At 34.5% G+C, this 24,896-nt stretch overlaps 1 protein-coding gene across 4 annotated transcripts in view; it reads left to right on the top strand.

Moving 5' to 3' along the window:
* The window catches only part of IntS1 (integrator complex subunit 1), a 664,867-nt gene that overhangs the window by 522,434 nt on the left and 117,537 nt on the right, over positions 1-24,896 (top strand). For 3 of the 4 annotated variants that reach the window (XM_090410538.1, XM_090410536.1, XM_090410535.1), the window contains exons 39-40: positions 2,221-2,483; positions 21,698-21,824. In XM_090410538.1, coding sequence (XP_090266664.1) covers positions 2,221-2,483; positions 21,698-21,824 — 390 coding nt within the window. The remainder of the gene's footprint in view (positions 1-2,220; positions 2,484-21,697; positions 21,825-24,896) is intronic. The other variant, XM_090410537.1, reaches the window with a different exon arrangement.

The raw sequence follows: 24,896 nt of genomic DNA, 5'->3' as shown, positions 1-24,896 counted from the left end.
GGCACTGTTATAATGTCAAACTACTTTTGTGTGGGTGTGACTGTGTAAGCGTTGTTGCATGGGGCAGGAGATGAGCACTAGGTTGTGGTCAGAATTACCCATGGGGCTCACTACATTCACTATATATTTGGAAGAGTCATTGGTAAGGAAGAGATCTAGGGTATTTGGGGAGTGATTTGGGTTATCTGGTATTCTGGTCGGCTTGTGAACAATTTGTGTAATGTCGTTGGTGAAGGCAAATATTTCACCATCTCTGCCTGCAGGATCTGTACAACTGGAGGAGGAAAGGCAGTTAGTGTTATGGACATTAAAATCACCTAGGAGGATGATTTCACTATTAGGCGAGTGGGATCAAAGAAAATCAACTTTTAAGGAGAGGAAATTAAAGAGCTCAGAGTGGTTGGTGGTATTAGGAGAGCGATAGAGACAGCAGATGAATTTGACTGAGTGGGAGAGGGATATTTTAACCAAAGAAGGTCGAAGTTTGGCAATTCTAGGTTAGGTGCTCTCTGGCGAATATATGCACAGATGCCACCCTTGGGTCGAAAGGAGTTAAATAGTGTATAGTTTGGATGGATAGTGCTGGGTGAGATTTCAGTTTCTGTTAAGAAGAGTAGGTGGGGTTTGGTTGACTGCAGATGATAATGGACACTATTAAGGTTGAAGTTGAGACCACGGATGTTGGTGTAGTGGATATGCATGGTTTTATGAGGCATGGCTTTGACCACAAGGGTCTTGCACATTTCCTATGCAATAGGAAATGTGCCTGCATACTGGTCTCCTTGGTGACTACTAGTGCTGTCACTTTGTTTTTGAACCTGTTTGGTTTGTTTGTAGTCTATGGTCCAGCTGTTGTCTCCATTTTGGCATTTTTCTTCTATTTGTCTTCGGAGTTGGCGTCTTTGTCCCCTTTGTGCAAAGGTTAAATCAGGTTGAGCATGTACGTGCATTTGGGTGTGTGGGTGGGAAGGTAACTGTCCTTTAGCTTGCTATTTATCAGCGTTATTAATTTGGATGTGTTTGTGTTTGTCAGTGTATCACAGATCACTTTCACGAGACGTGGAAAGTTTGTTCCGTCCTTTCTTTTGTTTATGGGTCCGAAACGATGCCATTTGACAATGTTTCCGGGATCGAAGTTGCATTCACCTACTAGTTTGCTGACGTCTTCTTTTAATGATTTACCATTTTCCTCTGGAAAGTTCAGAATAATGCCATCGAGTCTCCTGTTTTTGGCCTCGAGCGGCCCGTGTACCGTTGATGCGATTAGATCACGGAGTTCATTAGCGGGTATGGATGCACTTGTGATCGGCGGCTGGTTGTCGAGTATCTCGAGCTTAGTTTCCACCTTTCGGATTTTGGAAGAGAAAGTATCGATCGTATTATTAAGGTGTTGTTCGCGATTTTCAACTCGTTTACCTAAGTTCAGCAGCTGTTTAACAGAAGGAAGGCACATCAAACAGAATAAAGACTGGTTCAATTCAATAAAAAGCTTGTGCACCGAGTCATCTATTTTCGCACAGGAAGTATGTAGCCAGTTGCAACAGAAATTGCACAATATACCTTTTTTCCTTTCGGTAACTTCGGATTCGCAGCTGCGGCACTTATTGTCCTTCGGTTTGTTGACTATCCACTGTGCTAATGGGACTCGAAGTAATCTTTCTTTGTGGGCGCTTTCACATGGCTGTTTTTTTAATTGTAAAAATAACTGATATGAAGGACTATGGGTACTTACGAGTTGTGTGGAAATAATCAGCTCCTTAGTACCCTCTGTTAGTTTTCCATTTACTGGTTATTTTGCACAAAAAATACTTGCAATTACGATAAAATTCGGGAGCACAAGTTTAACGAAACTTATTCACAGGTGCCGCCTATCAGAGATGATGCTTTCATTTTGTTACCGTTTAATTTTAAAAAAAGCAAGCTGCTAATACCAGATGACAATAGGGTTGAATGGCAAAGCTGCGTTACAGCTTACTAGAGTTTGTAAACTCATTTAAAGAGATCATATTTGTCGTATGTATGTATTTCAAAACCGAAATAAAGAAGTTGGGAATTTATGCTGTTAATCTTGAAATCTAGTTGGTATTTTACCAACCATTTTCCTTTTTTGGAAATATAAGGTAGTTTCACTGTCTGAAACTACCTACTGAGTAATTTTAAAACCATTGAGATTAATTTAAATGTGTGTGTTCATCTGAAAATAAAAGAGCTATTTTACAGCATTATAGTGAAGAAGATGTTTTGGCCTTGAAAGAGAATCAAATCAGGTGTGTGGTTGACTACATTCTTGATGAAGCAGTCGAAAAGAAGAATTTGGACATCAAGAAGGAAGATAACTGTGCTCAAAAAGGAAAAATTGATGTAGATGATATTCCAGTAATAACATCACGATTACCTTTGTTGCTAAGATGCTGTTGCATCGATCGATCCCTCTTGTGCTCTGCAGTAAATCATCTGATGGATATTACAGCTAGTTCATCCAGGTGAGTTAAGCTGCAATTTGATATCAGCTTGATCATTATTTTATTAATTATTTGCACTTTTCCCAACTACATACACATGCTACGAACTTGGTTTCCAGTATTGTTTACAAAATTATTAATTGTTGTAATTGAAATAGATAAATGTTGGTGGACATTTACTATTTCTCTCACATGCCACTGACTTCTGATACCAGTGATAAATGTAATTTGAATTGCTCTTAGTTTTAACATACCATTTTGCTAGCACAAATGTGCTGGCCATATATATTAGAATACATTCTTTTTACTCTGTGGTTTGCGAGTTAAAATGGTGTACTTTTCCAGTCTGTTGTTGTCAGTTTCCTAGTTTAAAATTTTAATCAGAAGAGGCTATTTTCAAACCACAGAATGCTATACCGACACTTCACATCAATAAAATATTAAATGTTGCAGCAGTTTTTTTTTTTTTTTTTAGGCAGCAAGAAGAGTGGAACAGTCAGCCACATAAATAGCAGTTGAATTATTTTCTCTATACCCCTGTTCTAGCATTATTTCATTTATTTTCATAATAAATAAGGAAAACTAGCTAGTACTTTTCTAATGCCTGTTTCTTATCTCCTCATTCTCCATCCTGTTAGCACTTATTCCATACATGGGATATTAAATAAATAAGGATGGACTAGTAATCTGGAATTGCACCAATTACACTGTGCTCTTGGGTGAAAATTATATCATCAAATTCTGGTATACCTCAAGGGATATACTGTACAGGTTACTATGATAGTACTATGTGATTTACGTTATTATTAACCATCTATCAGCAATCTTCCTCCAAATTAATCTGCAATTTTTTAGGACTCCAATATTGTCAGATCTTATATTTCAGTCTTCTAAAGCACTCCTAATTGCATCAAATCATCTAGATGCAGTTTGATGCATTTAGAAGTCTTCCTCTGGATCTTTTTACTCCCATCCTGGCATTAAATACCTGTTTTGCTTTTACTCTCCCATTCTTTTTAAATGATCATACCATGAAATTAGCCCTTCTTAATGCTAACAATGCAAGTTGCTTCCTTATATCTTCATTTTTTTTTTTTTTTAATATAGTGAAACCTGTTGGGTATTCATAACTATAGAATAACGTGTATGCCACAGTAAATAAATTTTTTATATGTAAATATTTTGTCTTATGTATCGTAAGACATCATCAGCACAATTATCAAACAACAATAGGAATTGAATTCAAAAAACAGTAGCATGCTTAAATTAGAATCCCTCTATGTATGCAGCTGCATGTTCATGGATTAAAACTACTGGACTGAAATGAAAACTAATTAAATTAAAATATAACAGATAAATTATTTAATACAATTGGGGATAACAATTTTCCAAACTTAGAATAGTGAGACAGTCATTCCAATTAAGATTAGATCTATGTAGTAGCTTAGTATTTTGCCATTGGATCCTGTAGTTAGTGTTTTCGATGCCATGTTGTGCAATACCAGATTTGTAAGATTTGATAAGACGGATGTGGTCTTTGATGGTCAGAGATACATTTATTTATAGATCTTCCCTCCTACTTGTCCATAGTAGACAAGTTACATGAACATGGTACTTCATATATGCCAGGTAGCATCATTGGTGAGAGTTTGTCTTTTGGAGAAGCTAACAAGTTGTCAATTTGGTTGATGGGTATATAGGTAGCAATGAGTTGATATTTTTCATAATTTTTACCAAATTACTCTCCTACAAATCAACCCAGACAAGAAGAAGCCCACAGGACTCATGCCATATATTTAAGGCATCTCTGAATGTTTGGCAAAAATTATGAAAAAATATCAAACTGTATACATGTAGGGATTCTAATTTAAGCGTGTGTGCTGCTGTTTTTTTTAATTCAATTTCTATTGTTGTTCGATAATTGTACTGATGATGTCTTATGATACATAAGATGAATTACTTACATAATAAAAAAAGTTATTTACTGTGGCATATGTGTTATTCTATAGTTATATCTTCATATTTAATATGATACTGCCATTGATGCCATCCATTCATTCTCATAAATTTTCTTATAACTTTTATATCTGTGGTCTCTAATCTTTGATCAGTTATTTTATTTGTAACTCAGTTTTTAGATTCATAAGTTTAAATTGGTTTGAACACAGTCCATTGGCTAAGTTCTCTCTTATTCCATATAAATTCATTCAGCTGGCTCCTTACCACACCAGCTTTGTTTATTCTAGCTATTTTCATATTTATAGATCTTCCTTCCTGTTTGTCTATAGTAAGACAAGTTACATGAGCATGGTACTTCATATATGCCAGATAGCATCATTCATGAGAGTTTGTCTTTTGGAGAAGGTAACAAGTTGTCAATTTGGTTGATGGGTTTATAGATAGCAATGAGTTGATATTTTTCATAATTTTTATAATTTCATAATCAAATTATCTATTTTCATATTTAATTTGTGACTGACCTTTACTAAAAATTGTGCTGAAAAGCTGCATTTGTTCTATAATTCTATTGAGAATACAGGTTGTGTTTTTCTTAATTTTTGGTCTATTTTTATGGTTTTTATCCCTTTGTTGCTGATTTTCATCCAAATTTGTTACAGAAATTCAAAGAATTCTGAAGACACACTGGATTTATCAAGGAGCATAATATCATCTTCATAAAATAAAAAGCTAAACTGAATATTTTCAACTGTAATATCAGGATTGATGGCCCTTTCCTGCATAATATAATCCATATAGTTGAATGGATTTGGCATCAGGTACCTACAGAAATTACTTATTGGGATCAGGCATAATGCAGAGAGTAAAGAAAACCAGATCATCTTAGTAACAATGCTTGAGGGTCTGTATTTAAGTTCAGCTAGGATGTGTAGATATAATAGTGATAGGAATTTCAATGAGCATTGTTATGGATCTGCTGAATGGATGGAGACATGGGTTTGGACATTTTGAGTGTGGGTGTGGGGAGAGAAAACAGAAAATTGCCTAACTGGGCTAAGCAGACCGTAGATTTATATGAGAAAAAGAGAAGAGGTAACTTGTTATATCTATACACAAATGCCAGATGCATTAGAAACAAATGGTTGAAGTCGTTGCTGGAGTGAATACATTGTAGCCTCAAATTGTCGGCATTAGTGAAACCTGGCTCTCAAAGTTGGATGGTGTAACTGGAATCAAGTGCAAAGGATATAGTACTTTTAGGAATGACAGAAGAGATAGGGGAGGTAAAGGGGAGTACTAATGATATCAGATGGCTTGAGTCCAGTTAGGATCGAAACACATGACAGTAATAATGGTAATTTTCTGTATACCATTGAGTTTGAGGCTATCTAGTATTAAGTGGAGGTTCATCATCATCATCAAATTCCTGCCATGTACCCTGAAGGGGTGTACAGGATATGATAGTACTACATGAAAAAAATTACATCATTACTAACTTCTTATCTACAATTTTCCTCCAAATCAGTCTGTTACTTGTCAACACTCCCACATTATCAGATTTTATATTTCTATCGTCTAAGGCACTTTGTACTGTATCAATCCACCTATATCTTGGTCTTCCTCTGGGTCGTTTTGCTGCCAACCTGGCAGAGAACACTTGTTTTGCTAATCTTTCCTCGCCCATTCTGTTTAAGTGACCATACCACCTGAGATTAGCTTTGCTAACGCATTCCTGGATGCTGACAATGTCAAGTTCTTTCCTAATATCCTCGTTTTTAATATGATATTGCCATTGATGCCATTTGTTCACGCCTATAATCTTTCTCAGGACTCTCATATCTGCGGTCTCTAGTCTTTGGTCAAGTGTTTTACTTCTGACCCAGCTCTCAGATCCATAAGTTAAAACTGGTTCGAACACTGTCTTGTATACAGCTAATTTAGTGTTCCGACTAATTTCTCTCTTATTCCATATGAATTTATTCAATTGACTTCCCACCATACCAGCTTTGCTGATTCTGTTGTCTATTTCTATATTTAATTTACCATCTTCAGTAAAAATCGTGCCTAAGTAGCTGAAATGTTTTACTTGTTCCGCAGATTCTCCATTCACAAAACAGTTGACATCTTAAATGATTCTGCCTATTTTCATTGTCTTTTTATTGCTGACCTTCATACCATATCTATTACAACAGCTATTCAATTTAGTCAGAGAATCTTGCAGACTTGTAGCGGATTTATTTAGAAGTATAACATCATCCGCATAAAACAAAGAGCTGACATTAACATCTGCAATTTTGATATAATGTTTAATACCACTTTCCTTCATAATGTGATCCATATAGATAATGAATAACAGAGGGGATAATGTACATCCTTGTCTCACACCAGATTTAACATTAAACAATCTTCCTGTACTTCCTTCAATTCTAACTGCTGACTTGCAACTCAAATAAAGACTAAGTATTGCTTGATATAATGCCCCATTGACACCATATAACTGTAGCGTATTGAATAGCTTCTCTCTCGCCACCTTGTCATATGCCTTTTCCAGATCGACAAAACTTAAATACAGATCTTTGTTATATTCCCATGCTTTCTCAACTAATTGTTGTAAAGTGAAGATCTGATTCTGACAGCCTCTATTTGGCCTGAATCCAGCTTGTTCTTCACCAAGCTTTTCTTTCACAATTCTTCTCAATTGTTTCTCAAGTATACTTGCATAAATCTTACCAGGAACACTCAGTAGGAAAATACCTCTGTAATTCTCACATTCAGTTTTATTTCTCTTTTTATATATGGGTACTATGAGAGCTCTACTCCAATCATCGGGAATTTGTCCCTCTGTCCAGGCTTTCTTAACTATGCAGTGCAGCCACTGTAAGACTCATACCACCCTACTTCAGCATTTCTGGTCGAATATCATCTACTCCTGTAGCCTTTCCACATTTCAAGCCTTTGATGGCTTTTTCTACTTCAAGTATGGATATGTATTCTTGACTGCTTGCTTGGTCAGTGTTTTTTACCACTGTGCTGTCATCACTGCTCGTTTCATTTAGCAGTTTTTCAAAGTAATTACTCCATACTTTAAGGATATCTTTTTCTCCCGTTTTCATATCACCTTTATCATCTCTAACTCCTTTTACAGCACTCTTTCCTCCATTTCTAAGCTTCTTCAACAACCTCCAGAATATTTTGCCACCTTCTTGATATTTATTTTCTATGTTCTTGCCAAAGTCCTCCCATGACTTTTGTTTAGCTAGTTTTACATGCTGTTTAGCTTTCTTACATTTGTCTCTGTATTCTCTAAGAGCAAAAGCTGACTTATTTGACAGGAACGTTTGATATGCTTTCTTCTTTTCCTTCACTGCCTCTTTAACTTCCTGTATCCACCAGGGAGTTCTGATTTTTTTATCCTTGCAGACAACCTCACCACATGCCTCTCTGGCAGAATCAATCAATGTTTTCTTCAGAGTTTGCCACTGAATCTCCAAGGTTCTCAAACTCTTTCATTTTTTCTTCAGTAATCTTTGTGTATTTTAGTCTACAGTTCGCATCTGAGAGCTGCTCAACTTTTATTCGCTTTAAAACTTTCTTACATGTTATTCTTTTCAATATGAAATTCAATTTTATCCTGCTCAAGACTAAATAGTGATCACTTCCAATTTCAAATGCTCTGTTCACTCTGGTGTCCTGTACCAGGGAGAAAACATCACTATCAACAATAATATAGTCAATGAGACTTTTCTTATTCCTTGCCTCTTCCCTTCATGTGAATTTGTGCACATTTTTATGTTGGAACATGGTGTTAGTAATAACCAGTCCATGTTCTGAGTAAAAATCCAACAGATATTTGCCATTATTATTAGCTTTGCTCTTTTATCCAAATTTTCCCAAAATATTTTTGTATGTCTCACAATCATTTCCTACTCTGCTATTTATATCCCCAACAAGGACCTACTTTTCCTTTTTCATTGTGTCAGTTGCTTTTTCTAAAGCCTCAAAAAATTCCTCCACTTCTCTTCTTTTTCTCTTCTCTTCCGTCTAAGACGGGTTGAGTCTTCTTTTGATCAGGATCTTCCGGTCTTCTCTATTCCTTGCTGTTCGAAAAAGTTCCTTATATGTTCTGCATCCCGAGATGTTCTTTATTAATTTCAGCCAGGTAATTCTTGGTCTTCCAGGTCTTCTTTTTTCAGTTGGAAATGTATTGATTAGGACGTTAGGAAGTCTGTCTGCATCCATGCGTACAGTGTGTCCAAACCATCTCAGTTGTTGTTTTCTAATTTTTTCTATTATTGTCTTTTTATACAATAGTTCTTGTCTGACTGTGATGTTTGTTTTCTTTTCTATCCAACTTGTTCTATTTATTTTTCTTAAGCATTTCATTTCAAATGCCAGCAGTTTTTTTTCCTCTCTTTTTTTAACTGTCCACACTTCTGCTCCATAGATGACTGTTGGTATAATTACTGCTTCATATAATTTGATTTTGGCTTGTTTAGATATCTTGTTTGTTTTCCAGATTTTCTGTAATTTTCCCACGGTGGTCCATCCTATCGCTATTCTGTGTTTGATTGTTTTGAGTTCATCTATTGTTTCTGTTAGTTTTGATCCAAGGTATATGAAGTTGTCTACTTGCTCTAATTGTTCTCCGTTTAGGGTGGCTGAGATGGTAGTTCTGTTCCTCCCTATTTTCATCACTTTTGTCTTTTGTATATTTATTGTCATGTCATATGTTTTACAGGTTTCGTTTAGCTTGTTGATCAACTTTTGTAGTTCATTTGGGGTTCTTGCAATAAGGACGAGATCATCTGCATATTTGATATTATTTATGTTTAAACCGTTGACATTGATTCCAGGCTCATTGTCTATTGGTCTTCCAGGTCTTCTTTTTTCAGTTGGAAAAGTACCTTAGTAGAACCTTCTGTGGGACCATAGGCACAAATAAGTCTCATTGTCCAGTTCCCCATTCTCATATTTGCCCACATTACTCTACTTGAGACTGACTGCCATTCAAGAAGATTAGCCTCGTATTTTGTGTTGAATACTATGGCTACTCCTTCTTTTCCTTGATTGTCATTGCCTGAATATAACATTTTGTATTTATTGCTTAGAAAGATCTCACCAGTTTTGGTCTTTTTTGTTTCAGTCACCCTTATTATGTCGATCTGGTACTTATCTAATTCCTCAGCTAGCTCCATTTCTTTGCCATTCAGGCTTCTTACGTTGATAGTACCAATCTTTAACTCTGGTGATGTTGAGTTGGGGTTTGTTTTCAGATTTGTTCCAGTAGCTGACTTTTCGCTGTTCGCCCTGGTTCCCTATCGAAAACAACGGGGGCCTTGTTTAACCGGGCAACGCCCCAGCTGGCATGAAATTTTGTCATGTTGTACCATCATTTTTTATTTTGGTTTAACTAATGAGAATGCAATTTGGTTTATCTAAATCCCAAATTCCCAGCCCATCCTCATTTGTTCAGTATCCAAGTAGATGCCCAACAGAGTGCACCATGAGAAGGTGAAGATTGGACATTAGGTCAGAAGCCCTGGTCGGTTCTCCCTATTTCTTCAGTTATACAGCTTTGACTCTTAAGCACCCCTAAGTGGAGGTTAACAGGATGAAATATATGGTGGGGTTTGTTTTGCCGTAGATCTCCTCATAATTTGCTGGGGATGAGGAAATGCATCACCATATTACCCAGATGAGTACTAAACTAGTAATTATTATAGGTGACTTAAATTATCCAAATATTAATTGGTATCAGTGAAAACTCATAAGAACAAAGGAGAATTTATTGAGCTTTTGCATGATAATTTTCTCAAGCAGCACATGAAAGAAGCAACTCAAGGACAAATTGTCAGATTTTATCATAGTGTCAGACGGTGTCTCAGTTCAGGATGTGCTATTTTGCCACCAGTTGGTGACAGTAATCATGCCATACTGACCTGGGAAGTGGCCAACTATATGAATATTCCAAGCAGGACAGGTTATATGGTGAACCACAAATCTGGAAATTATGACAAACTCAGAAGAATATTATCTTTGATTCCATGGTATCAGTTGTTGAATGGGAACTATATCTGCAGTGTAGAGAACTTTCAAAAGAATGCTTAAATGATGCAGTATCTGAATTTGTCCCTAGAGTTCAAAGAAAAAAGTGAAATGGATGTGCAATCTCATTAAACAAGAGATCCATAAGAAAATGATGATGCGGAAGGAATACTGTGAGAATAAAAGTGAGAGAAGTTATGAAATATATAAAACTCAGGTCAGAAAACTTATGAGTATTATTATTATTATTATTACGTGACACCTCTAGGGAGTCCCAAAGACTCATCGAGGGAGGGCACCCACTCTACAACTCTCTGTCTCCACTCAGTCCACCAACTCTACAAAGAGCCGCAACTACCATCACACCAACGCCATCTACCGCCCACTACCACCACTAGTATTTTCACAGACAATCACAAACATCCATGGCGGGATTCAAACCTGCAGCCTTTTGGCTGGAGAGCAGATATGCTAACCACTCGGCCATCCAGGCTGGCAAAATATTGCATGGAAAGCTAAGTAAGAGTAAGAAAAGAAATTGGCTGAATAGACTAAAGGCCACCCAAAAGAATTTTATCATTATGCTACAAGTAAAAGAATAAATGAAAGTGGAAGAATAACTTTACTGAATGTAGACGGTACCCTAGTATCAGAAGCAGATGAGGTAGTTCAAATAATGAGTTATCACTTTACCAGCATCTATCAAGGTATATGTAACACAGTGCACGATGCTAACATGACATTGAATGAAGAGATAGAGGTATAGTTTATAAGTTTTATAGCTGTTGCATAGCCTGCATAAGAATTTGGCAGTTAGAACAGATGGGTTGTCAGCATGTGTGCTAAAGGAATGTTCAGCCAAACTGTCTAGGCATTTGACATGTTTTATAATTTGAGTGTTAGCTCTCAGGAAAAATCCCACAGAATAGAATGAATGTATGATAATCCCATTGCACAATGGTGGTGCAAAGAATGATGTGTGTAACTATCAACCTGTCAATATCTCTGGAGTAATTGTAAAGATCTTAAAAGGTTAGTAAGAATTCATATACAGAAATGGGTGAACAAAATAGACAGCATGGGTTTACTAAAAGGGTGTCATGTTCTGAGCAATTTGCTCATATTTTATAATAATATTATGGCTGAGTTGGATAAAGTGAAAGGATTCATTATGACATTATTGGACTTTGTTAAGGTGTTTGATAGGATATCACATGAAAGGAAGTTGCATAAACTAGAGAAGATGTGATTGGAATATAAACAATTAGCTTGGATAAGTGGGTAGCTGATGGATAGGTATCAAAAAGTGGTACATGGGGAATGTTAATCTACTAGATTTAAGGTGACCAGTGGTGTGCCAAGGGATCAGTCCTTGGACCGTTGTTGCATTTATCTACATTAATGATATTGGAAAGGGGCTGACAAGAGATCCTCAGTGGTTTGCTCTAGGAATTATGGTGGGTAGAAATTTGAAGTTCAAAGGTCACATAACAAAAATTGCAAATACAACCAACTCAGAGGATAGTTGTAATGTTGAAGTGAACATTGACTTGTAAGAATATGGAAGTCAGTTTGCCTCTCTATAAGGCCTTGATACAACTGCACCTGGACTACTATGTGCAGATTCGGTCTCCTGGGTTCCAAAAGGGATAAAGAAGGTGTGGAAAGGCTGCAAAGAAACATTGCAAATATGATATCTGGATTGTGAAATATAGGTTACAAGGATAGATTTTAGAGTATGTAGGCTGCAGGCACTGGTAGATAGAAGAAAAAGGAGTGATATGATAGAAGTCTATAAACTTTTGAGAGGGCATTATAGGATATTGGTTGATAAAATTTTTCATTATAAGGAAGGTGAGGAGAGTACCAGGATGCATCCGTGGAAGTTAAGTTCATGTATAGTTGTGAAAAGGATAAGAGCTAGATTTTTGTCTCATAGATCCATGAGGGAGTGGAATAGTTTGCCTGTTGAAGTAGTGAGTGCATCTGTTCCTTCCTGATCCTATTTAAACCAATCTTAGCTATGTTCTCTCTTATTTCATATTAATATATTCATCTGGCTCCTCACCAAACCAGCTTTGCTTATTCTGCATGTTACTTTTGTGCACTTTTCTGTTAGAGTATGCTTGTGTAAATCTTAACTAGAACATTCTATATGGAAATTCCTCTATAATTTCCACATACAGTTCATTTCCCTTTGCATTAATGATTACTGTGACATCTCTTTTTCAATCATCCCAAATTCAATCTTTAGATCATACTTTCTTAATTACAGGGCATCCACTATAAAGCTTTTATACCTCCATATTTCAGCATTTCTGTCAAATATGGCTTTTTCTACTTTGCATATTGATATGTATTGCTGATTACATTTCTCTTGAATATTTTCTAAACTATTCTGTCATTGCTTGTTTTATTAAATAGTCTTTCAAAGTAATTATTTTTTCATGTGACACTCACCTGTGAAAAGTTTTTTGTAAACTTATTTGGTATGTTACTATTGTGGGTGGTCTAAGGAAGTCTTTTTTGTATTTTTATTTATTTTTTGTATAGTAAAAACTCTGCTCTAAGACCAAACAATGCTTTTCTAAACTTCTTCAGGCTTCCAGTAAGCAGGGATAGTAGACTTACACTAAGTGTTGAAAATCATCTCCCACCTAAGGACAATCACAGACATCCATGCTGTGGCAGAATTCAAACCCACTGCATGCTGGTTGGAAAAAAAGATATGCCTAACCACTTGAAACAAATGATAATTGACATGTTGCCATTTTTCACAATTGTAATTTTTACATATGGATGAAATTATTGTAATATCTTTTAATGGAATCATTTAAAGTATCATCCTGCTCTTCCTAAAACATTGGTTAAAACCACACCATAAGCATTAAATAAAACATCATCATCATCATCAAATTCCTGCCATGTACCCTCAAGGGGTGTACAGGATATGATAGTACTACATGAAAAAAATTACATCATTACTAACTTCCTATCTACAATTTTCCTCCAAATCAGTCTGTTACTTGTCAAGACTCCAACATTATCAGATCTTATATTTCTATTGTGTAAGGCACTTTGTACCTTATCAATCCACGTATAAGTTTTCCTGCCAACCTGTCAGAGAACACTTGTTTTGCTAATCTTTCTTCGCCCATTCTGTTTAAGTGACCATACCACCTGAGATTAGCTCTGCTAACGCATTCCTGGATGCTGACAATGTCAAGTTCTTTCCTAATATCCTCGTTTTTAATATGATATAGCCATTGATGCCATCTGTTCATGCCTCTAATCTTTCTCAGGACTCTCATATCTGCGGTCTCTAGTCTTTGGTCAAGTGTTTTACTTCTTACCCAGCTCTCAAATCCATAAGTTAAAATTGGTTTGAACACTGTCTTGTATACAGCTAATTTAGTGTTTCGACTAATTTCTCTCTTATTCCATATGAATTTATTCAATTGACTTCCCACCATACCAGCTTGTTTGATTCTGTTGTCTATTTCTATATTTAATTTACCATCTTCAGTAAAAATCGTACCTAAGTAGCTGAAATGTTTTACTTGTTCCGCAGATTCTCCATTCACAACACAGTTGACATCTTAAATGATTCTGCCTATTTTCATTGTCTTTGTCTTTTTATTGCTGACCTTCATACCATATCTATTACAACAGCTATTCAATTTAGTCAGAGAATCTTGCAGACTTGTAGCGGATTTATTTAGAAGTATAACATCATCCGCATAAAGCAAAGAGCTGACATTAACATCTCCAATTTTGATATCATGTTTAATACCATTTTCTTTCATAATGTGATCCATATGGATAATGAATAACAGAGAGGGATAATGTACATCCTTGTCTCACACCAGATTTAACATTAAACCATCTTCCTGTACTTCCTTCAATTCTAACTGCTGACTTGCAACTCAAATAAAGACTAAGTATTGCTTGATATAATGCCCCATTGACACCATATAACTGCAGCGTATTGAATAGCTTCTCTCCTGGCACCTTGTCATATGCCTTTTCCAAATCGACAAAACTTAAATACAGATCTTTGTTATATTCCCATGCTTTCTCGACTATTTGTCGTAAAGTGAAGATCTGATTCTGACACCCTCTATTTGGCCTGAATCCAGCTTGTTCTTCACCAAGCTTTTCTTCCACAATTCTTCTCAACTGTTTCTCGAGTATACTTGCATAAATCTTGCCAGGAACACTCAGTAGGAAAATACCTCTGTAATTCTCACATTCAGTTTTATTTCTCTTTTTATATATGGGTACTATGAGAGCTCTACTCCAATCATCGGGAATTCGTCCCTCTGTCCAGGCTTTCTGAACTATGCAGTGCAGCCACTGTAAGACTCTTATACCACCATACTTCAGCATTTCTGGTCGAAAATCATCTACTCCTGCAGCTTTTCCATATTTCAAGCCTTTGATGGCTTTTTCTACTTCAAGTATGGACATGTATTCCTGACTGCATGCCTGGTCAGTGTTTTTTACCACTGTGCTGTCATCACTGCTTGTTTCATTTAGCAGTTTTTCAAAGTAATTACTCCATACTTCAAGGATATCTTTTTCTCCCGTTTTCATGTCACCTTCATCATCTCTAACTCCTTTTACAGCACTCCTTCCTTCATTCCTAAGCTTCTTCAACAACCTCCAGAATATTTTGCCACCTTCTTGATATTTATTTTCTATATTCTTGCAAAAGTCCTCCCATGACTTTTGTTTAACTAGTTTTACACAGTGTTTAGCATTCTTGCATTTGTCTCTGTTTTCTCTAAGAGCACAAGCTGACTTATTTGACAGGAACTTTTGATATGCTTTCTTCTTTTCCTTCACTGCTTCTTTAACTTCCTGTGTCCACCAGGGAGTTCTGATTTTTTTATCGTTGCAGACAACCTCACCACATGCCTCGCTGGCAGAATCAATCAATGTTTTCTTCAGTTTGCCACTGAATCTCCAAGGTTTGATTCCTGTTCTCAAACTCTTTCATTTTTTGTTCAATAAATAAAACATATGATTAAATAAAAACTTTTGTTAAAATAATTATTCCTATTCAAGTCATACATATTAATTATGATGAAAGATGTGACATTTCCTCACAAAATATTAATTTGCATTATTTTGTGTGTTTTGCTTTCCTATCTCTAAATCACCATCACTGAATCCACCATCCTTGCACTGCATTTGCTATGCATTGCGATCTGTGAACATCTGAAGAGGCAGATCCTTGCGATGTGCATCTACTGCTTTGGTGGGATCAGCAGTCCTGGATGACTCAGCCATGATCTGTCAGCTAGTAAGGTTAATTTAAAGGTTAACATTGCATGCTGTATTGCCAGTATGTTATCACACTTCCCAAGTGCATTTGTTGTTTACTTGATAATGGGATCCATGTGTGGTTATTTGATGGATAGGGAGCTCTGGTACTAAATTAATCTCCAACTTTTGAATACAAATCATTTGTTTTCAAAATTACCAAGGCCTTCTTGATACTCTAAATCATGTTCAGCAATCATGAAAATATCAGACAAAATGAACAAGAAGCAGAAAAATAGCAAAAACACTGATAGACTCATTTTTATTCAGTCATTTCGCAAGTAAATGTCTAGTGGTGAAAATGTCACCCTTCTTTATTTAGAAGAGTTTAAAAAGATTGGTAAGATTCCCAAAACAGTTTAGAAGACCATTTCTTTAACATATTCACATCAGGGCAGTAGTAGCTCACTTACTGCAAACCTAACCTTCTGGCAAAGTGAACAAAATTAGCGGCATCCATTTCTGCATGTTGTTGAATGTGCCACTTTTCATAACAGTTTCTTCTATTGTAGCTAATCTTGTATTGAGGAGAGGGGGGGGATAGGTGAAAAGGAATGTTTTTTTTTCAGAATATATTAAAAAAACAATAATTAAAGAGAATTATGTATTTGATTATTAGTTACTATACTTAATTTACTAAAGGATGTAAAGAATAGCAAATATAAGGAAGAGAAAAAATAAGCGTGAATACTTTCAGTACTGTAAAATGGATTATGAATCATTTACATCTGTGAGATTATGTGTGCTTGTGTTATAAGTATCTGGAAGTAGAGTGAAGAATATGTAATCCTATAAACTCTAGACTTTCGTATTTGCATTTATGACAGACATAATTAAAAAAAAAACTTATGAACAGATGGAAAGAGATTTGTTTGCAAAATATAAATCACTAACAGCCACTATACTGCAGATGAGAAAAAAAGTAGTTTTATTGTATCACTGAATAAGATATAGAGACATTTGCAATATATTAGACATTTGTCTAATATATTGTCAGCAAATAGTGCAGTTAAAGATAACTGGGATAAAAACGACACTACCTAATGAAACACATGTCCCCTCCCACAGAAACTATGCTGCATAGACTCAAGAAAAACCATTTGTTGCACTGCCAAACACAGCAACTAACTAAAACACAATTGTCCTAATATTTGTCACAATATTCAATTACATGAAATAAGTGTTTGTTTGGTTGCATTTGAAATTGCAACGACATGGAAGCAGCACACAAACAAGTGGCAATAAAATGCTATCAAAAGAGTTGCAAGTAACATGCTGTATAAACTTTGCATCATCAGTTCAGCCTGTCTGCATGATGCATAAGTGGCACACAAACAGCAATGAGAAGGCCCATCAGTACAATAAATGTGTGAAACACTTCCCGTGTTAATGAGCATAGTCATTTTTTAGCAGTCTGTATAACCTTATACATTTTTACACATATTTTATCAAATATATCCTGTGTTTTTAAATTTCTTCAAAAAGGTAATTTAATTTTGTAATTTTTAATTATTATTATTATTACATGACACCTCCAGGGAGTCCAAAGACTCATCGAGGGAGAGCAACTACTGTACAACTCTGTCTCCACCATCTACCAGGAACCACAATTATACCAACACCACCTACCACCCACCACCACCAGTAGTATTTTCACAGACAAACACAAACATGCATGCCCACAGGAGGATTCGAACCCCAAGCCTTTTGGCTGGAGAGCGAATGCACTAACCACTCAGCCAACCAGGCTGGCAATAAAATAATACAAATTTTATTCTTCATACAACTTAATAATATATATATATATATATATATATATATATGTATGTATGCAGAAGTTTTCCTTTCGTTTTTTAACGTGTAGCGTGATTCTAAATTATTCTGGGTTTCTGTGGTATAATTTATGATTTTCAAACTGGAAACTACAAAATAAAACTGCTTACAGAATATGAAAGTGTAACTCATAAAGTTTTTACTATGGAATCAATATTGCAGAATGCTAAACAACTTCAACATTTGCAACTTTTGTGGCATGTAAACTGTCTAAGCAATAATCAATTTCCCTCCAAGTGTTCTCCATCATTCAGTGAAACTGTTTCTATTACAGCAATAATTCTGGTCTTCAATTCATCATGGGAGATCATAAGGGTCTGGTAAACAATGTCCTTCATGTATTCCCCATGGGAAGAAATCAAACTGCATACTATTGAGTGAGCATGGAGGCCACAGAATTGGTCCACCATGCCCAACCCAACACCTTGGAAAATGCATGTCAAGAAATTCTTGTAATGTAAGAGCCCAATATGGCAGTGCTCCATCTTGCTGGAACACCACATTTGACTGATTATCTTCCAACTGCAGTAACAGATACAGCTTTACCATGTCCAGATAGTTACAGCTGTCACTGTTTTTTCTACTAAAATGGCCCACCCAAACCATTTCAGCTTTAAACTTTCTTTTATTCAGAATTTATCATTAAGTGTAATAGTAATTTTTATGTTTGTTCACTGATATGCGAACTAAATGAAAGTTGGAATACTTTCCTGTCACCTCTCGTGGTTATGAATGTTGAAATGTTGTTGCATAAGTAGCGTACATGACTAAAACTAATTAAAAGATTCACATATGCCGAGAATAAATTCTTCTGTCATTATATTCTCTTTAACTGTATCCAATCATCAACCATTGTTGATGCATAGTTACAGTTAAAGCGAAAATAAAATAACAGTTGAAAATGTAACATGCACTATAACTGTTATTCTTATTCTATTTTATTTTCTCTTTAATTGTATATAAAGGCAACAGTCATCTTGAAAGAAGATTGAAATTTCTATGCTGTGATTAAATAATTTATTCTTAGCATTTGCTGAGAATAAAATATTTGCATTAAATTATTATTAAAAAGATTTCTTCATCTTTTAATTAGTTTTAATGAGAACCAGAAAATGAAAATTAAGTTCTTACTCAGACTAGACATAACAAACATGAAGAATGCAGAAGCATAAAAGAAATATGGACTTGTATTAGAAACATATACCTTGAAGCTGCAGAAAAAATACTAGGAGTGCGTAGAAGTAGAAGTGAGTAGAAGAAAAGACAAAGAATGGATATCTTCACGCACAAAACTCAAAATTGAGGAAAAAAATAATACAAGATGAGAATAACATCAGCTTACAAGAGAAATATAAGAAAATAAAGAAATACATAAAGAGATTAAGAAAAATGCAAGGAAAAGATAAGAGAGAGTTTATTGAAAACCTACTAAATGAGGCAGAAATTGCAGCTAATAGAGGTGATACTAAAATATTATATAATATTACAAGAACAATGATAGGCAAGAAAGAAGAAGAAGAGGAGATATTATTAAAGACAAACAAGAAAATAAATAATAAAAACAAAATAGAAAGATGGGTGGAATACTTCATAGATAATGAATAGAGAAAAATCTGAAAAAGAAATTCAAATACCAGAAAGAAAATTAAAAAAATATTAAAAATAGTCACTAAAGAAATTTTTAAAAAAAAAAGTGAAATACAAAAAGCACTAAAAGAATGTGAAAGTGGAAAAGCAGCTGGTATAGATGGTATATCAAATGAACTATTAAAAGCAGATATAGATTTAACAGTGAATATACTCTAACAATTTTTTCTTAACCAAATATAGATGCTGGAAGAATAGGAAGGTGAATGGAATATTGAGTTACTGATCAAAATACCAAAAAAAGGAGATTTTACTGATTGCAATAATTGGAGAGGAATATCATTATTAAACACAACAAGTGAAATACTAACAACAATAATACTAGACAGAATAAAAAAAAGAAATAGACCAAAAGCTAAGAGAAACACAAGCAGGATTTAGAGCCAACAAGTCATGTTGGCTCTAAATTGATCAAATAGCAACACTAATATTTGGCATAGATCAAATAGCAACACTAAGAATAATAATAGAACAGTCAATAGAATTGCATTGAAATCTTTATATCAACTTTTTTTATAGCATTGACAGAAAAGTAATATGGAAATTAATGTCATATTATGGTATACCATGTAAAATTATCAACATAGTTAAAAAAATATGAAAAATATAAAATACAAATCATATGCAGACAGGGTTGCATTCTCTCCCCAACAATATTTCTTATTGTTGTAGATTGGGTTATGAGAAATGCCATGAAAAACACAAAAGGAATACATTGGAATACAGATGATATATGTTTACTGGCATACCCAACAACATATGAAAACGAAACAATAAAACGCAATGAAGAAGCCTTGATTAAGATTGTTGGATTAAAAATAAATAATAAACAAAAAGAAGACATAGTACTGGATGGTAAAATTTTAGAAACCGTGGAGAACTTGAATTACCTAGGATCAATAATAAACAAACAGGGAGGAGCAGGAGCACAGATATTTTTTAACATGTTAGGGAAAATATGGAGATCAAAGCAAATAGGTTTAAAAAACAAAATCAGGTTATTTAATACAAATATCAAATCACTTCTACTCTGTGCATCAGAAACATGGATGACAACAACAAAGGCAATTAGGAAAAAACTTCAGAGCTTTATAAATAAATCTGTAAGAAGAATTCTACAAATAAATTGGCTAGAAAAGATATCCAATAAAGAGTTATGGCAAAAAAACCTAATAATGTTTGACATCAATCAGAGAAAATAGAGATGGAAAGGGCATGTACTAAGAAAACCTGAAAAGGACGAAGTCAAACAAGCATTAGAGTGGAATTTGCAAGGAAGGAGAAAGAGTGGTAGTCCAAAGATGAAGACCTCAGAAAGATTGGAAAGATCTGGACACAGATGAAGCAAGGAGCACAAAACAGAATCAGATGGAGATCTGCGATCAAGGCCCTATGCTCCCAATGGAGTGAAGAAGAATAAGTAAGTAAGAGAATGAAAATCAACAATGGATTATTTTTAACTGTGTACCAGAGCAGGCAGTAAATCTGTTGTACATGAAAATAGTTCTCCCTATTACAGCTTTTCTTTGCTTCAACTGAATATTAAAAATAAATATGAAATGCAAATAACATATTCTTATTTCTTATTTCTGCATATTTGTTATTCAATTTGTTTCCTTGACTTATGTGTTCTGATGTGTTTGCAGCATGCATTATGAATTTTTGTTGGTCTCCTCAAAATATCCCGAAGCCTCTTCTGAGTATTAACCATTATTCTCATGTGTGATTTACTTCATCTTCAGAAGTCAAAGTAAAAAAAATGCCAATACCTCTCTAGCATACAAATTGCAATAAAATAAAGTAAAATAAACACTGGGAAATGCTGAGAACAAAAATTCTGTTCAGAATTTTTGTTCTCAGCTGAAACTAGCATAATTTCCTTACTATGATGAAGCTAAGTAATAATTAATGTTTATTACAAATGTTCTTTGTAATAAATACATTAATTATTTGTATATATTTACAAATTATATTTACAAATTTGTAAATATATACAAATTAATAAATACATTAATTTGTATATATTTTATGTAGCTCCCACCCACAAATGATTTAATTGTAAACCTATAGTACATTTATACTGTGTGGACTAAATTTAATTTTACATAAAATCAATAAAATTTATTGATTTTATGTGTTTTTTTTTATTTATTTTCTTGCATAATCCAGAAACCCTGCTTTAGAGACAAAATATGGTCATCAGTAATTTGGTTTCAAAAATATTTGCATTTAAAATTTCACTCTTTTGTGAATGCTCTATAAGATGCTTGTCATTTTATTACAGTCCCTGAGAATAAATTTGAAAATTTTAGAAATTGTTGTGAATTTTTGATGATTTATCAATGTTAACCATCTAGCAGTTTAAGCAATAATTTTAGCAGTGTCCTTATTACTGAAGCTTAAAATCCTGTTTTTGATTACAGCAGCAAGAGTAATATGGGTCGACACTTATTATTACATATGTATCTTCAGGTGCCTAGCTTATTGACAGATGCATGGGAAATTAGTGTTTTTAGTAAAGTACATGTTACCCAGTCTTCCTTCAGTAAAGTATGTATTATCTGATTTGAATTTTTAAATCCATTTTCAATTTCTGATTTTAATTTGCATGTGTGGCTAGAAAACTGATTCCAAATGTAAATTGTTTATTGTACTGACATAGTAAAAATATATAATTTCTTTATTTTTTTGTCAGGTTGATAACACATTGATAAATGTTGACTTACTGGGCATTTTCATTCATTTTGGAAAAATGTAGGAAATGCATTTAGAAAATTCAGGTGATGAGATCCTAGTCATCAATAATGGGATCTCACTATCTGCATTTTCTAATGGTGCTTTATAGAGTATTCAGAGAGAGAGAGAGAGAGAGATTTTTAATTACTAATTTAGTACTATCAAGTCATGTAGTGATGAGGAAGAACTTTTTACCAAATAAACAACCACTTTTCATTATAGATGAATCAAACAGTAATGCTTTTACACTAAATGAGATTGAAAAATTAAGTCAAGAAAATCAGATAAGAGAATAATAAATAAATAAAAAAAGTAGTAATATATGTAGTGTAATATTTTGGAGATAGAAAGAATAATTTAAACAGTAGATGTTCTTGTTTTGGTAAACATTTAAAATTAAAAAAAAAAAAAAATTCTTGTCACCTGTGTTTAACAGGAGCAAGTCCTTGATGTAATAATGTTGGAACTCCACCATTATACCAAATCATACTTATATCATTTTTCCTGTTCATGAACTAGAAAAATCTAGGACTAGATTTTTCACTTGGAGAGTGGCAAATGAATGGAATGCGTTGCCTAAGTCAGTCTTGTGTGTTTTGTCTGTTAATGGTTTCAAGGAGGTACAATCAACATTATGTTGATATGTTTAGATCTTCCTCAATGAGTCTTAGGACTTCATGGAGGTGCCTGTGCAATAATAATAATATTTCTGCTTTGGTAGTGCTCTCTTCATCATTCACATTCATAGAAACATTATCAAGTTGCGACACATCACGTTGTACTACATTTAGGAACTCTTGCATCAACTTCCATCATTTGAGGTAAAGATGGTAAAGCAATTCTGCAGACCAGGATGAGGCCAGACCAAAAATGCTCTTTTTGATCTGTTCCAGCTCATCATTTTCCTGTTGTTTTTATCGCTCTCCAAGTTTTAATAACTAACTACTCTCACTTTTATTTCTGTTATTATTGCACAGGCACCTCCATGGCCTCCTAAGACTCATCATGTGAAACCCAAACTATCATTTATCTCTGAAGATTGATATTCTGCAGTCTAAATGTCCAAACAATGAAATTCTCTTCCTTGGAAACTTCAGCGTTTGCAACTTTGTCAAAATTTCCTTTTCTACAGAAGGTTCCTTCTCCCAGCTACTGTTTCATCTTCCTTTCTGCTCTCATGGATATAAAAATCTGCTCCAGCTGAATAAGTGAAATAATTCCATATAGTTTGACTTTAAGGTTACCAAGCAAACTTCTCATTTATTTCATCTACTCCTGCTCTTCAGAAAAGCCTTTCTCACATCCTTTTCTTGGACTGCAACTTTAGGTGGGACTACTTTGGTTTCCAGAGCAGCGACTATGTAAAAAATAAATTAAAAATACAAAAAATATATAAAATTGATAAAAATAGAAAAAAAAAAATCCTTAGCCCACCCATGGTGCAAAATGTGCTATTGGTTTGCAAATAATGCAAGGTGTACAAGAAGCACAACACTGTGTTCTTTCTCCTCAAACACTTGTCCACAGCATCAGTCTGATATAACATGTTAAGTGGAGGACTAATCACCTCTTAAATGTGTTAGGCTCAATAGCCAATAGACAGTAGTGATCATTTCTTTGAAAATTCGGAATTTATTTTAATTTTAGAATTATATTCTTCAACGATGGACTAAATTAAGGATTTCCAAAAGTGTTTAGATTATATTTGGTCATTCAAACATATAATTAAAATGAAATATATATTGATCTTTAATTGACCATGATTTATAAACATCTAATGCCAACAAGTTTTGAAGATGGGGCTGTCCGGCTGCTTCAGGGCTTATAACAGTAAGAGAAAAAAACTCAAAGTGGCTAGTACAGAGAAAATGGAGTAACACTATCGTATAAATTAAAAATTAAAACGGAACGCTCTGTAGTTTTGAGTGAAATTAAATTCTGACAGACTGAGTGATCTTATTGAGGTTTTCCATATGTCAGCTATTATCATTCCCTGGTTTCTGTTAAGATTTTCTCCAGAACGGAGGACTACAATGGCTTCCTTGAAATTTCTACAACAGAAATCTTCTAGGTAAGCGTGGAGCTGCTATCCCAATCAATGGTATGGTTAGTAATCGCAAAATGATGGGCTAGACCTGAGTTGTCTGTTCTGTTGTTATTAACATCTCCTATATGTTCTTTTTTTCGGATTTTGAGGTTTCTCGACATCTGCCCTATATAGTTTAGACCACAAGCATATGGGATGTTGTACGCTCCGGCATGTTTGAAAAAAGGATTAATGTCTTTTGGCGATCTTAAAACGTGACAGACAGTCTTCACTGGTTTGAACGCAACTCTGATATTGAAAGTTTTAAAAAGTTTTGCGACACTGTACCTGCTTAAGGAATAACTATGAATGAACTGTATTGAGTGATGGTAGGTTGTTGTTGTTGTTGTTGTTGTGGGGGTTGCTATGAAGACTCTTGTTGATTAAATTCCTTGGATAGCCATTTTTTATTAATGTCTAAGAAGTTCATCATAGAGTTCTTTTGAGATAATGTTCGTGGCGCTATTTTTGAGCATATGTATTATGCTGATCTTCTGGGTAATATGGTGAGTTGATTTGAAATGAAGGTAGCATCCATGTGTGTTGGTTTGTGGTAGACTGTTAGTTGGATATGTCCATCTGCTAGTTTCTTGATTAGGGTATCCAAAAATGGTAGTTGATTATCTTTTTCCAGTTCCAAAGTGAATTGTATTTTTTGATGAAAAAAATTAATTTTGGTTAAAAAGTCCAAAACAGCTGCTTTTGTGTCCCTCCAAATTATGAAGATATCATCTACATACCTCCACCACACTAAAGGTTTTGGGTCTAATTTTGAGAGGATGTCTGTTTCTAGCTTTTCC

Source organism: Typopeltis vanoorti, chromosome 20, assembly GCF_054136105.1.
Source record: "Typopeltis vanoorti isolate ZY-2024b chromosome 20, IOZ_Tvanoo_1.0, whole genome shotgun sequence".
NCBI lineage: Eukaryota > Metazoa > Arthropoda > Arachnida > Uropygi > Thelyphonidae > Typopeltis > Typopeltis vanoorti.
This window is presented reverse-complemented; position numbering and strand designations above follow the sequence as displayed.